Here is a 15,422-nt window from a genome sequence, read left to right on the forward strand (position 1 = left end):
TGATTCTAAAAATACTGTGTTGCTGTGTCTTGTTGTTTACAGAAGTGAGATTTGGGGAGCCACAGGCTCTCAGCTCTCGCCAGAACTGAGAGGCAGCTTCTGTGAAGTCTCTGAGATAGACCCCTTCTCCCCTGCCTGGAGCGTCAGTGCCAGCAGTTAACGGGTGTGCCTTGGTTGAGCGTTTCCCAGTTACACAACGTTTACTTACACTTAGAACTTTCAGAATATGACGCTGCTAACTGCTGACATTCAGCTTGAGAAGTATTGTATATGCTGAATGCTCACAGTTCGTCCTTAAGGCTGCGTATTGGGAGGGTAGATGTGGAGGCTGTGTTGCACCCACAGTCACCTGCTTGGAATTCTCTCTGAGGATGACTGTGTCTGGTAATTGATCAAAACAGATGCAGATAGCATGTCTGTGGAATTGAGTCACCAGTGAACAGCCCCTCATTTAAGTGTAGTTAGGTGTCAAATAGTGTCCGTTAAAGTGCAGCCCTGCCCTGGCCCTGCGTGCTGCGTGTCCTTGGATGAGTAGCTCACTGTCCCTGTCCTTGGCTTTGTCACAAGGGATGGGCTGCTCTTAGCCGGAGACGGTTGGGGCATTGGAAGCGGCTCCTGTGTGTGTGTGGTTCCTGGCGTGGGTTCCTGCCCGGGGTAGGAATCAGGTGGCTGTGCGCTCGCCAGGCACAGCGTTTCTCCTCCCTGGTGGGGTGGGCGGCCCTCCGCGCAGGCGCGGTCAGGGCACACAGGCTCACATGGCAGGTCCTGGGACCTTAACGCTGGCACTTGCCCATGGCGTGGTGGGGTTCAGTGGAACCTGCGCTGGCGAAGCCCGTCTCCAGGCTGTTTCCTGGAGGCCCCCTGGTGCCTTGAGGTGCTTCGGGCCGGACCCGTGTGAGCGACTGCACTCTGCCTTAGCAGTGGCTGCGGAGCAGACCTGTGGCCGGGCCCCGTGCCCACCCCTTCCGTGCCAGGCGCCTGAAGGGCGCAGCGGGAATCGAGGCAGGACGCGCCTTCCGGGGTCAGACACCCACCTGCTCCGGGACTGAGCCGGGCAGGGCCTTTGTGATGTGCGGAGCGGTCTTTCGTGGCCTGTGGCCTGAAGCCCGTAGTGGAAACTGTTGCACTCGCTGCGAGTCTGGGGCCTGGAGTCCTCCTTCTGTGCGCTGCCCTCACGAGGACCACCCTCACGAGGACCGTGTGCAGGTGTGTCTCGCGTGTCAGGCAGGCTTCAGCTTCGCAGGGTTTTTTTTAAATTTAGTCTTGTGGCACATTATATAACCAGAATTTTCCCCGTTTTTCAGCCAAATATTGTTTTAAGTGATGGTGCAGCCTCTGGCGTCCTGACTCTCATGCCATTCACTTCTTTCAGAATGTCTGTGTGACGTTAGCGTCGGGGACTTCTTTGTTTGTGTGTCTCTTTGCCTTCCTTGGCGACTTTGTGTGCCCGTATTATCCTTAGGTCCTAACTCTGCCTGCTCCCCTCTAGTGTTTGAGTTTGTTACAGTGCTGGGGGTTCATATTTTCTCCCGAACACCTGCCTCCTGCCCCTGCCCGCTCCATTCTTGATCAGAGTGGAGTCGTCCCAGGGAAGCCCTGGTCAGCCTAGCTCATTGTCTCCTCTTAATGTTGCTGGTTTTTTTTAAGCCTTGCATTAAAATAGTTTCAATATTCTTGCTCCCCTTCCCTAACTTCCTGTAATACCAACTTGTTTCATTGCTTTTTAAAAAGATATTTTCTCCTCACCCCACCCCCCTTTTTTAACAGAGCCTGACTTGAAAAAGCGGATCCGTGTGCACTTACTGAATGCGCATGGCCTGGACGAAGCCGGCATTGACGGCGGTGGCATTTTCAGAGAGTTTCTAAACGAGCTGCTGAAGTCAGGGTTTAACCCCAACCAGGGGTTCTTTAAGACCACTAACGAAGGGCTTCTGTACCCCAGCCCGGCTGCTCAGATGCTCGTGGGCGATGCCTTTGCCAGACATTACTACTTCCTGGGCAGGATGCTCGGAAAGGTAACGTACACTCGATGTGAACGTGGGCCCCCAAGCGCGGGCGCTGGCATTGTGTGCTCCCGTGTGGCTGCTGTCTGACGATCTCTATTCAGAATTGCTTATGGAATCTTGATGAACCCCTGAACAGTGTTTTCTTTTATAGCTATATTACATGCATACATAACATTAAAAATTACTGGTGTAGGAGAAGGGGGAGAGGGCTGGAGGATGTTGACCCGGGCAGCTACAGTGGCAGCGGCGAAAAATTTAAAAAAAAAATTTACGTGTGTAGAAACTAGAGAACACAGCTATGAAGTTCTGCTTATAAGCCTCACAGTTATTACCTGCCTGCATAGGCAGTGCAGATATTGTAAGTCTTTCCACAGTTGCTCTTGTTGATAACTAGCATTAAAAGTGATTCTTTGAAGGTTCTATGAAGCGTTCAAAGTGCTGTGAGACAGAGGGCCGTAGTTACTCAGCGTGCGTTGAATGTTTATGCTGCGTGCCATTTCTTCTGGCATGTGGCCCCTTAAGGATGCTGCCGTAACGCTGCAGTGGCCAGAATGTAACGCCTGATGGTGTGCACCGTCTCGCCAGACAGAGCTTACTCTTTGTGGTAGATGAAAGGAAAATTGTATTATATAACCTGTTGGAGACTTCCTGTTTAGCGATGCAACTTTGAAAGCACACGTTCCCATTGAAGTCAGGAGCAGGACAGTCACCATCAGTAGACTAGACCGGCCCTGGCCTCCGTCTGTCCAGGCTGCTGCCGTAGGGTGCCGCAGGCCGGCAGCTTACACCCCGCAGAGGCTGGCTTCTCACAGCCCGGGGCCGGCCTCTGGCTCAGGGCACCACGTGTCCTGTTTGGTGTGGCCCCCGTCCTGGGCCGTGGCCGGGGCCCGTGTCCTCATATAGCTCCTGTGTCCTCACAGGGTGCGAGGGCCCGGGGAGCTCCGCGGGGCTTCTCTGTAAGGGCGCTGACGCTGTTCATGCGAGCCGCACCCTCGTGCCCTAAGCACCAGGGGCTGCGTCTCCCAGCATTGTCACGTCGTGGGGTTGGGGAAATCAGACCGTGGCGTGGCCCGCGGATGTGCCGGGCATAGCCCGCAGGTGCGCGGTTTCCGTCTGGTTCTTCTGCTTCCCCTGTTTGAGATGATGGAGAGGGATGCCTAATGTTTAATTGCCGTCCACCACGTTTTTAGAGACTGGACTGAAACACAGGGACAGGAATCAGCTCATATTCTGAGGTCAAAGGAATGGCCGGAGGCAGCTCGGAAACTCAGGGCAGCAGACTCCAGCCCCTGACCAGGTCTCCCCCGGTTCCATTGCTTAGGGAACGAGCAAGGCTCCCACGCTGTGGCGGAGCCAGCTGCTCTCCCCACGGTGGGAGCGGGTGGGCAGCGCTGGGCTCGGTGCTCTGGGCCCTCTCCCTCGGCGGTCTGTGCGCCATGCAGTGGGGACACACAGGCCGGGGTCTCCGTGGTGGGAACTGGCTCCCCGCGCCCTGGCTTGCAGCCTCTGTTCTCAGCAAGTGCTGGGGTGACAGGCATGCTGGTTTCAGGGAGGCCCTGGGGAAGCGCGAGGACAGCGGTCTCCAGAGGCGGGGACGGCAGCCAGCCCCGGCGCTGGTGCCCAGGCTCCTGGAGACACGTGTGAGGACAGGAAAGTGACGCTGGATTGCTGGGCACGTGTTGGTGTCCTGGGTGTCTGTTTTTTTCTTGTCCTGGTTTTATTGAGATAGAGTTCGCCAGCCATGCAGCTCACCCAGTTGAAAAGCATGGATGAGGGGCTCCAGTGCAAGCACAGAGTTGCACGGTCACCACTGTGAGCGCAGGGCATTCTCATCACCCGTGTCAACCCTCCCCCTCCAGAAAGAAGCGAGGCAGGCGCTGGGCGGCTCTCGGAAAGCGTGCCGTGTGTCTCCTTTCTGTGCGCTCCTGCGCGTGGCCTCTGAAGTGGCCGCCTCTGCGATTGGCTCGTTTCCCTCAGCCCCTTTTCAAGGGCCGATCTGGTTGTGAGGTGTCAGGACTGTGTTCCTGTTACTGCCGAGTGGTCCTCGGTGCTGTGACAACCCCGTTACGGAATTGTCCCTCAGTCGTGGACCTCAGGGTTGTTCTGGATGATGTTTTTAGGGGGCGGCATGATAGAAATGAGTTCTTCGGGTGCTTCCGGGGGAGGGGGTGGGAGGATTACAGGTGGATCGTGTCGGCCTCTCAGCAGGCCTGGCCCCCAAGGGATGAGAGAGGTTCTGGAGAAGGACAGTGGACAGGTGGGTTGGTGTTCCCAGGTGGGGTGGCCGTCTTTGGTGAAGTGACCGTGGATGCAGAACCAGACGGGGGGTGGTTTGGGATCCTGGGAGACCCTGCAGAGAGCTGACGAGCAAGTGCCACGCCCTCCGGGGACGTGTGGCAAGCTGCCCTGGCCTGGGCCGGGCTCTGCCCCGTGGGGTCGTTCTGGTAGGGCAGCGGGGCGCACTGGGGCGTCCTGACTGAGCACAGTGGGGAAGGCCACGGAGGAGGGGTCTCTGTCTGGAGGAGAGCGTAGCCTGGAGGAGGCTGAGCGCTGCGTGCGAGGCAGCTGTGGGGTCAGGGAGGTGGGCGCAGGGCAGGCACAGTCCTCCTGGCGGCAGGACACAGCCTGGGGGACAGACCGGACGGGATGCGTGTCCAGGGTGGGCGGCCCAGGAGCTTTGTCACCCTGAAGTAATTTAGAGACCAGTGTTGCGATGTGATTTTCTATAAAAGTTAGTCAGAACTCTAGTAAATTTCAGCTTTATCATTGAATCCCTTTATGCAGCACATTTGAGGTCTGTTCCATGCTGTCTCCAGCAGACCTCCGCTCTCCCCCTGGAGCTCCTTGGACGGAGTGGCCCGTCAGAGAAGCACCCTAATTAAAAATCGGGGCCTGCAGAGCAGACGATGCTCTTGTGACTTACCAAAAGTCACAGTCCACACTCCGTGAAGTTCTGCCTTTCTAAGGGGCACAGGTCAGTGAGTGAGAGTTTGTTCACTGAGCTGTGCAGCCGTCACCACCAAGATTTCAGAAGAAAGTGGTAAAGAAGGAAACCTCACGTCATTCACAGTCACTCCCCTTCTGCTGCAGCCCTGCGAGTCCTGAGCCACCTCTCAGCTCCTTTCTGTCTCTGCAGCTTGCCCGCTGTAGACTTCTCCTGTGAGCCGAGTCGCGTGCCATGGGCCATTCACGACTGGCTTCCTTGCCTTGGCGTAGTGCTTTCAGGGTTCCTCCACGTGGTGGCGTATTATCCGTGCTTCATTCCTTTCTTTTCTGAACAGGATGTCGTCATGCTAACTACCAGTTTATCAGTTTGTTATTTCATGGAGGCTCAGATTTGGCTCTTAGGAGTAATTCTGCTGTGGACATTCACGTGCAAGGCTTTGTGTGGATAGTGTCTGTGTGTGCTGTTGCGTGTGCATGTCTGACCGTCCTGGCGGTCTTGCTGAGTTGGCCACACATGGGCGGGTTTGTTTCGCCCCTGTTCCATTCCTCTCTGTGTCCAGCCTTCTGCCAGGGAGGCCCTGGTGTGATACTGCATGTGTGTGCAGAGGGCGCTGCTCGTGCGCAGGCGTGTGTGTGTGTGTCTGCATAGTGGCACTGCTCATGTGCCTGTTGTGTGTCTGCATAGTGGCGCTGCTCGTGTGCACGCGTGTGTGTGTGTCTGCATAGTGGCGCTACTCTTGCGCACGCGTGTGTGTGTGCATAGTGGTGCTGCTCGTGCACATGCGTGTGTGTGTGTTTGCATAATGACACTGCTCATGTGCGTGTGTGTGTGTGTCTGCATAGTGGCACTGCTCATGTGCGCGCATGTGTGTGTGTCTGCATAGTGGCGCTGCTCTTGCGCACGCGTGTGTGTGTGTGTGTCTGCATAGTGGCACTGCTCATGTGCGTGTGTGTGTGTCTGCATAGTGGCGCTGCTCGTGTGCCTGTTGTGTGTCTGCATAGTGGCGCTGCTCGTGCGCACGCGTGTGTGTGTGTCTGCATAGTGGCGCTGCTTGTGTGCACGCGTGTGTGTGTCTGCATAGTGGCACTGCTCATGTACGCACGTGTGTGTGTCTGCATAGTGGCGCTACTCTTGCGCACGCGTGTGTGTGTGTGTCTGCATAGTGGTGCTGCTCATGCACATGCGTGTGTGTGTGTTTGCATAATGACACTGCTCATGTGCGTGTGTGTGTGTGTCTGCATAGTGGCGCTGCTCTTGCACACGCGTGTGTGTGTGTCTACATAGTGGCACTGCTCATGTGCGTGTGTGTGTGTCTGCATAATGGCGCTGCTCGTGTGCCTGTGTGTGTGTGTGTCTGCATAGTGGTACTGCTCATGTGCGCGTGTGTGTGTGTGTGTCTGCATAATTGCGCTGCTCGTGTGGGAGCCTCCCTAAGGACACATCTGCTGTGAAGCTGCAGATCCAGAGGAGAGCAGACCCTCTTACTCCTCCGTTCCAGAATGTATCAGCTCTGTAAACCAGATTCCAGGTCCTAAAAGTGAAGTGTGTATAAATGCTGTCTTAATAAAGATCTTGAAATAATAAAGTTTAGACAAAAGCAACAACAAAACTATCGTTGTTTGAGAATGGTACTTAATTTAGTGCCTCGTTTTAAAGATTTTACTTGTCTGCTTTTCTGCAAGGGAAGTCCTAAGGGAGCACTGGTTTCTAAAGCACCTCTGACTGTAAACGGTTAACCTCTGTGCCAGCGTGTTAAAAGCTGTCCACGTCTGAGTGAGTGTGGTGGTATAGCACTAGTAGCGTGGGATCCGAACATTAAATCTTTAAGAGAAGAAAATTGTCTATTGACTGATTATGATATTTATTGGGTCATAATGTATTTAAATTTTCTTTAATGCATATGTTAGTGATTGTTTACTGTGATGAAGTGCAATGAGGTCCTCAGGAGCGCTCCTGCATAGGAAGAATTACCTCATGTCACTGGTCACTTCTCGCTAAAAGTTCCATTAGCAGATGATTCCTGCTCTGGTGTGGGTTGTGATTGCATTTTATCGCCTGTAAATCAGACTCTGGACAGGGAATAAATAAACAGTTCAAGGATGTGGTAATGTCATCTTGAACTTTTTTTTTTAACAGATAGAAGCACCTATGTCCATTTAAGCCAATTAAGTTCAGAATATTTATTGAAGGAAATCTTTTATCATATTTGAATTGTACTTGGAAATTTTTTTTTCCCTCTTGCTTTGGAATATTGATTTAATTAGAACAGAATGTCTGTAAATCAGGTTGTTTGATAATATCTTGGTCATATATTTCAAATTTTTAATTAACAGATGTAAAACTTCAGCATACTTTATAATTTTGTGTTTGAGTGGAATTCAGTCTACACTTAATGAATCATACACTGTAGTATTGGCAGTTAACAGTTTATCCTGAGACTTTCGAGAGCTGGGAAAATTATTTTTGTATTCATTAGAATCCTTTTATAGAATGCTCACTGAATTTGCTGAGGCTTTGAAACTGTCAACTGAGGTGAATACTAGTAATTTAAGTTACTTTGGTCCTTAAATGACAAAGCTTCTGTTGTATAACATCTTGTTTCGAACTCGCCAGCTCATTAAGGGTCAGCATAGTTGAGCTGCTTCATCTGATTGAGCTCTGAAGTTATTGTATCTTTCCTTTAGGCTTTTTTAAACATATCATTCAGCCAATAGTTGATCGTTCTGTGCTAAGCACAAGTCTTCCAATCAAGACTTGCATGTTGAGACTCTCTAATGTTAAGACTTTTTATTTAGAGGTCAGCAGATTTCAGAAGCAGGCTTTCTCTGAATCTCCCAGTTAATTAACCGCAGGGATGATTCACCATGCATTTCCTCTTGTTGACCTTCAACTTTTTTGAGAAACAGAAAAATCACAGATCATAATTAACAAATATGTAAAACTTATAATTTATTATAAGTGACTCCTTATTTGACCCTTATCCCTTCGGAGAATTGTTACTTCTTTTATAGCATTCTAATCACAATTTATATTCTTTTCCATTAAAAGCAATGCGTTCCCAAATCTGGAGATTCTTCTTCTTCCTAGTTAAGGTCATAGTTGTCTATATAAGTTTGTTTCTTCAAAATTAAACGTGAAGTTAAAATGGTCTCATCGAACAGTAAAAAATGGCAAGTGTATGCCAGAATTCAGTTGATTTCAGTACTTAAAAGTATTATTGAAGTTTTAGCTATTCTGAGATAGTCACCAGAATTCTTTCTGCCCCCGCATAAGCAGATCTTGCTTTCCATTGAGATATCCCTTGTCACATTTTTAAAAATTTTTCTTTATTTAAAAAAAATTTTTTTTGGCTGTGCTGGTCTGCAGGGGCTTTCTCCAGTTGTGACACGCGGGGGCTGTTCTCGGTTGAGGGGCAGGCCCCTCGCTGCAGCGGCCTCTCTGGCTGTGGACGCGGGCTCCAGGGCTCCGGCAGTGTCCTGGCTGCAGGGCACAGACTCCCTTCTCACATGCTGAACCCCTCCACACACTAGTTTAGTGCGGGTCAGTGTTACATAGGGCTGTTTTTCTTCTTCTAAGCCATGTTAGATTCTCACCGGGAAAATCAGGAACACAGACTTTGCTGGTGCTGCCTAAAGTACACTGCGTGTCTTTCCTTGGTCTTTGTTTGTGCAATAAGCACAGTAATTATCTAAAAAATGAATAAAATCCGCCCATTTAAATCCTTCTATACATTCAAATAGGCACTTTGGGGACTTCCCTGTGGTCCAGTGTGTTAAGACTCCCTGTTCCCAATGCAGGGGGCCTGGGTTTGATCCCTGGTCAGGGATCTAGACCCCACATGCCACAGTGAAGACCCAGCCAAATAAATACATTTTAAAGATAAATGAATAGTCACTGTGAAACGCGAGCCTGGTGAAGACGTATACTGCTGCTCTTGTTCCTCACATCGGGGTAGCTTCTCTGGGAGGCGGCCGGGGGCTGTTGAGCTCCTCCGTGAGGCAGACCAGGCAGGGGCTCCTGGTGCCACCCCCGGGGGTCAGAGACAAGGTGAGCAGGCCTCCTGGCCTCTGCTGGTGTGGATGGGCACGGGCAGCAGAAACTCAGGCAGGGTACCGTCAGAGGTGCCCAAAGGCTAGGTGGCTCACCCAAAGGTGCGTGTGGCTACGGAAAAGGCCTCCAAGAGTTCTGTGCTGGGGGTGCAGGAGTGAGGGGGGACAGCCCAGGGCTCAAGGCTTCTGCTGTGGGGGGTGACATGTTCAAAACTCAGCTGGAGGGTGATGGCCGCACAGCTCTGTGAATATACCAGTACTGACTTCTCGGCAGGGGAAGGGGACGTGACTTTTCCATCACCTGGTGGGCGGGGAGCCTGAGCCTGGAGGAGTGGCCGGGAGTGGGCACTTGCTGGGCAGTGGCTGTGTGCCTGGGAGGATTTCCCGATGCCCAGTGAGGAGAGCGGCTTGAAGGCGTGACCTCTCGTCTCCCACCCACCCAGCATCCTCAGAGGTTTTCAGAAGTGAACGGGCTGTTTTCAGAAATAAAGCTGTCAAACCCTTGGTGCAGATTACCTGTTGCAATGATGGAGTAGGTCTCTCCTTGGCTTCCGGGGCTGGTGGGACGCCTTGTCCCCCTAGGTGATGGGGGGGCAGGTCAAACCCGACACACAGCGCCCTCGTCACTGAGGGTCAGGCAGCTGTGTGGACAGAGCTAAAGGAGAGAGCAGTTAGGATTTGAAGCGAATCTCCATGTATGTAATTTTGACAACCTGAAATGTCTCAAAAGAGAATAAATGGTTTTTTGCAAACCGGTTTGTGAATGCAGAATTCCTTCCTGCCGATAGAGGTCCCCGCACACAGCCGGCACTCCCTCGCTGCGCTCTGTGACTGGGCACCGTCGGTGGGCTAACAGCCAGGAGCACCCCCGCCCTGCAGGAGCCTCAGCCTGAGAGTCCACAGTAACCCAGTCAGAGAGCACGGCTTTCAGCTCGCCGTCATTTCTTCTGAGACACAACTGCTAAATTAAATAGCATATTAGTATCAGCTTACATCCTTATTTTACATATCTTTAATTTTGTAGACCCCAAGGTTAGCATGATCTGAAATAATTAAAATTATTATCTCCTTGTTCAATTAGAGTGGCCTTAAAACAGGACATCTCTGATATAGTTTTTAGATTAAGTTATAAATGTTCACTTTAGAACTACCTGAAGATTGATAGAGATGCATTTGAAAAGCATTATTTTTTTATTGATTCTTAATGTAGTAAATTACTGAAGTTATTTGGCAGCAAACAGAACCAGCCTGAGATGCGGCTCACACCGCCCGTCCGGGCAGGGGCACGGTTTGCATTAATTGCATGGCGACTGCACTCACTTATATTAAAAGGCTTCTACCGTAATTAATCCTTTTTATTTCAGATCATTTTGGCACAATTTCTAGCTATAAACACTCATAAAAGACAGACAGTTGAAAAATACGTTACAGGTTTTCTCCATATACCTATTGCTGTGTTTTCGTGACAAGTGGTTATTGATACGCTTCTAGGAACAAGTGTGCAGTGGACTGAGGATTGAGGCCAATATGAAAAATGCTAAGTGGATTATTTTGCATAAAAAATTGGCAGTTTTTGAGGTTGTGTAATTAACCTGTGTTTAGGAAATACCTTGATTTATGCTTACATTTGTATCTCAGTTGCATACATTATGGAAATTTAATTTATAATCCATTTAGCTGATGCAGCCACAGTTTTTAGTGCTATCATTTATTAGTGCTTGTATATTAAATGCTCTAAAGGCTTAAACCTGCCTCGTGTAAAAAATTATACCTGTGCATTTACATTTTATGAGTCACAGTGGAGTTTCTGTTTAAAATTCAGGTAGCTCTGATGGATTGAGTGGGCTTCCCAAGTTTACTGTTACTAATGCAGGAATGGCAAACAATGACCTTCCATACTCAACACCCGGTGATTTACTCTCTTGAGTTTACTCACAGCCTACTGTACAAATGAGGCTTTTCTCGACACCTGGGATCAGTCTTGTCGTCTCTGCAGAATGCTCCTTAGCTTTGACGGCATCATTCATTAGAAGTAATGGGGTTCCTAAGTGGGCCAGGTTAATAGTATTGGCCATCCTTAACTTGAGGCAAAGCCTGGCGTCTCAAAACAGCCCTTCTTCACATCGTCAGGAGAGGACCTAAGTGCCGGTTGCCGTTTTATTACGCATTCTTTCATTAAGAAAGCCTTTTTTGCCTTTTTTTCAGAACTAATTGAGTAATCATCAGTCTTCAAATCAGAGAAGTGTGGGGACATAGCTGGAGGGGGAGAGGGTGAGCCTGAACTCCAAGTGTGGTGACCACCCTTGGGGAGGTGGTGTCCAGGAGCCCGCGCAGTGCCTGGGAGGGCGTCCGCCCCTGGGAGGATGCTCTCTTCTGGGGGACGTTTCGTGGCTGCAATCCATGGCTGTTTCGTAGCCTGCTCCAGTCACATCAGTGGGTGAGAGCTAAGATGCGGGTCTCAGAGGGTGTCTGAGCCTAATGGGAGCACGTAAGGTTGGTGCATTGAAGGTCGTGACTGTAGGCTGCCCTGCGTGTGAGACGGCTGGCCGGGGGTGCAGCAGTGCTGGCCGTGTGCACACGGAAGGGCCCCTCCGAACTGGGCCGTGGCACAAGCCTGCCATCTCGTGTGGGGAGGTGGGCAGGGCAGAAGTGACATCACACACGCCTGTCTCAGGAACCCTGTGCTGAGCATTTGGTGGGTGTGGGTGTGGCCAGGTGGCAACCTCTCTGTGGGAAGAGCAGCTGTGGTCGCTAAGCTAAGAATGCTGCTTTCTCCCCATTTGATGGTTGAAAAAAAAAAAAATCTAAACAATAATTGTCTTCCTTGATGTCGAAAATTACACAAAACCCAACTTTGGCACATAGTGCCCATGCCCGCGCTCACTGTGCTCCACCCAGAGGAGAGGGCTGGTCACCGGGGCACTCTGGCCTGCCTGCTACTGTGGGTAGAACTGTGACCCCCAGAAAGACTCACTCAAATTCTAATATCTTGTGCCTGTGAGAGAAAGTGAGAGTGATAGTCGCTCAGTCACTCTCTGTGACCCCATGGACTGTAGCCCGCCTGGCTTCTGTGTCCATGGAATTGTCCCAGTAAGAATACTGGAGTGGGCAGCTGTTGCCTTCACCCAGGGATCTTCCCAGCCCAGGGATTGAACCCAGGTCTCCTGCATCACAAGCAGACTCTTCACTGCTGAGCCACCAGGGAAGCCCTGTCCCTGTGAGTGTGACCTTATTTGGAAAGACGTCTTTGCATATGTGAGCAAGCTCAGCAGAGGTCATCCTGGGTGGAGTGGGTCCCAGGATGCAGTGAGTGGCGTCTGCATCAGAGGCAGGAGGGCAGGGTGGAGACACAGAGCAGATTGAGGGGGAGCAGCCCCGCAGAGGCTGGGGGGCTGGCAGCCCCACAGCTGGCAGGACCTTCCCAGAGAGCGTGGCCTGCTGACACCTGGGTTCAGACTTTTCCAGACTGTGTTGGGTGAAGCCACTGGTCGGCACACTTACTGCAGCAGCCCCGGGAGGCTGACCCACCTGCAGAGGCTTCACTGGAAAACTTGGCAGGCCCCCGTCACACTCGAGCCCTCAGGCCCCCTGCCGTCTGTTGTAGGGTTCTCTGCATGGGGCGTATGTGTGAACGCCTGCGCTGTGGGCTGGCACGTGGTGGCGCTTGCATCCTCGTCTGCGTGGGGAGAGGAGTCGGCTGCCTCAGACCCGTGGGGGCTGGGCTGGGCTCGGCCGTCTCGGGCCCATGAAGGCCAGGCTGAGCACCCGGCCTCGCCTGCAGGCAGGGTGAGAGGCGGCCCTATGAAGTGCTAACCAGTGGCCCCTGCTCTCGCTCACAGGCCCTCTATGAGAACATGCTGGTGGAGCTGCCCTTCGCTGGCTTCTTCCTGTCCAAGCTGCTGGGGACCAGCGCCGACGTGGACATCCACCACTTGGCGTCCCTAGACCCCGAGGTGTACCGGAACCTGCTCTTCCTCAAGAGCTACGAGGGCGACGTGGAGGAGCTGGGGCTGAACTTCACGGTGGTGAACAACGACCTCGGAGAGGCCCAGGCAAGTGGGGCTGGGGCTCCCGCGCCTGCGCGCACCCTGCAGCGTGCGCTGGCCGACAAGCCGCCTCGGAGAGGCCCAGGCAGGTGGGGCCGTCACACCTGGGTGTCCCCATCTGCACACACGGGCTTCATGCTGTGGGAGCTTGTGCACGTTTCAGTTAGAGACTCGCAGGGCAGAGCCAGAGCCCAGGGGGCCAGCCGAGTGCCGCCTCAGCTCCCCTCCTGCGTGCGGCTGGGAGGCACTGCTGGGGTCCAGCCCCAGTGGATCCAGGGAATTCGAAGGTGGGGACGGCGTCGGCATCCTTAGAAATAACTTATTTAATTACAGATAGAGAGGGATTAGAAAATTAGCAGAGAAAAAGAGGCTGAATAACTTGGTTCACATGGAATACCAATCACCATCTACGTAGGCCGCAGGCGTCTTCCCATTCTCCCGAAGGAGAGGAGGCACTGAGGCCCCCCGGTCTGATCTTAGAAGCCCAGGCAAAATTAATAGGCTTGGTGGGTACCCATGCACCAGATGGGAATTTGGCTAGAAAATAGTAGGAGAGAAAAAGAGGCTGAATAACTTGGTTTACGTGGGATACCAATAAAATTCCAAGACAAGGAATTTGCACCATCTACGTTGGGCCACTGGTGCCACTTGAATATCGGAAGGTGCCCCTCCTTGGGCTCCTTCTCCTATGGAACTTAAAAACCGGGGCAAATAAGTAGACTTGGAGGGCACCCACGCTCCAGATGGGAATTCAGCCAGAAAAACGGGGAGCAGAAAAGAACGACATGAGGGAATCAGTCTTTCCAGAAACTGATCCCATTTCTTTATTTTGGGGTTTGCTTATATACCTTTTGTTACACATAGGGATGAATACAGAGTCATGCGGGGGTCAGCAGTCCTGACCTTTATCAAAATCAGGTGCTTCACATAAAAAGGTCTTAGGGATTTTACATCACCTTCTGGCTATGAGACCTGCTGACATTTTATGATCCTTTCTTTCTGATAACCAAAAAACTTATTTTTTCCAAGGGTGTTTTTTCTTAAACCAGGCACCACCCTCCAAATAAAGTTGCATTCCTATAGGGTGAGGGTGTAGTGAGTTACAATCAAGAAAGGAATTTATTTAACCCAAGATTAACATGATTAATCTTAAAGGTTAATACTTATTTCTCCTATATGCTTAAAGGTTAATGCTTATTTCTCCTATATGCTAGTTATATTCTTTATAAGGGCAGGGAACATGGAGATTTAGCAGCAAACATCACCCCAACAAATGAAAATCCTTTCACCAATGTTCCCCTTAAGATCTGTTTAGTCTTAAGATAGTGATAAAGGTACATTTTTACATAGCAAGGACACAGTGATTTATAACAAAGTAAAGTGATCTATTACAAAAGAGAAAATTCATTAACTCAAAAAGTCTAGTATTGCTAACCTTAAAACTACTGTATTTCCTTTTCTCTATTCCAAATACATTGATTAATATATTCCCAGGTGCCTAAGGATATGGAGGCCTGGTGGCAATCATCGACTCAACAATGAGAAAAGCCCTGTGCTAATTAAGACTCTCAAAATACTCCAAACTCTCTGTGCTGTTTATGGTTGAGAGGTAGTAAACAATCATGTGCGTAGTGGCAGGAGTATGGATAATCCTGTCACACAGCTAGTCTGTCAGCAGAGAGGTTTGACCTAAGACACCCTTGTCCCACCCAGGGCAGGGAATTAGCAGCAATTATTGGCACAACAAATAAAAAACCCTTCACCAATATAATTCCTAACCAACCCACTCTACTAATAATTTCCAACTCCCCAAAAGAATTTGCCTTTCGTAAGTCTAAAACATCTTGTGCCTCTCAAATTGGGAGGCTGTCATGCAAAGATGGGCTCGATAAAGGACAGAAATGGTCTGGACCTAACAGAAGCAGAAGATATTAAGAAGAGGTGGCAAGAATACACGGAAGAACTGTACAAAAAAGATCTTCACGACCCAGATAATCACAATGGTGTGATCACTCATCTAGAGCCAGACATCTTGGAATGTGAAGTCAAGCGGGCCTTAGAAAGCATCACTACGAACAAAGCTAGTGGAGGTGATGGAATTCCAGTTGAGCTGTTTCAAATCCTGAAAGATGATGCTGTGAAAGTGCTGCACTCAATATGCCAGCAAATTTGGAAAACTCGGCAGTGGCCACAGGACTGGAAAAGGTCAGTTTTCATTCCAATCCCAAAGAAAGGCAATGCCAAAGAATGCTCAAACTACCGCACAATTGCACTCATCTCACATGCTAGTAAAGTCATGCTCAAAATTCTCCAAGCCAGGCTTCAGCAATATGTGAACCGTGAACTCCCTGATGTTCAAGCTGGTTTTAGAAAA

The 15,422-nt window shown here is 50.6% G+C and overlaps 1 protein-coding gene across 1 annotated transcript in view; it reads left to right on the plus strand.

Moving 5' to 3' along the window:
• The window catches only part of UBE3C (ubiquitin protein ligase E3C), a 112,955-nt gene that overhangs the window by 76,504 nt on the left and 21,029 nt on the right, over positions 1-15,422 (plus strand). The window contains exons 18-19 of the mRNA XM_068972679.1: positions 1,768-2,015; positions 12,842-13,054. Of these exons, the coding sequence (XP_068828780.1) occupies positions 1,768-2,015; positions 12,842-13,054 (461 nt within the window). The remainder of the gene's footprint in view (positions 1-1,767; positions 2,016-12,841; positions 13,055-15,422) is intronic.

The sequence above is a fragment of the Capricornis sumatraensis genome, chromosome 5 (genome assembly GCF_032405125.1).
Source record: "Capricornis sumatraensis isolate serow.1 chromosome 5, serow.2, whole genome shotgun sequence".
NCBI lineage: Eukaryota > Metazoa > Chordata > Mammalia > Artiodactyla > Bovidae > Capricornis > Capricornis sumatraensis.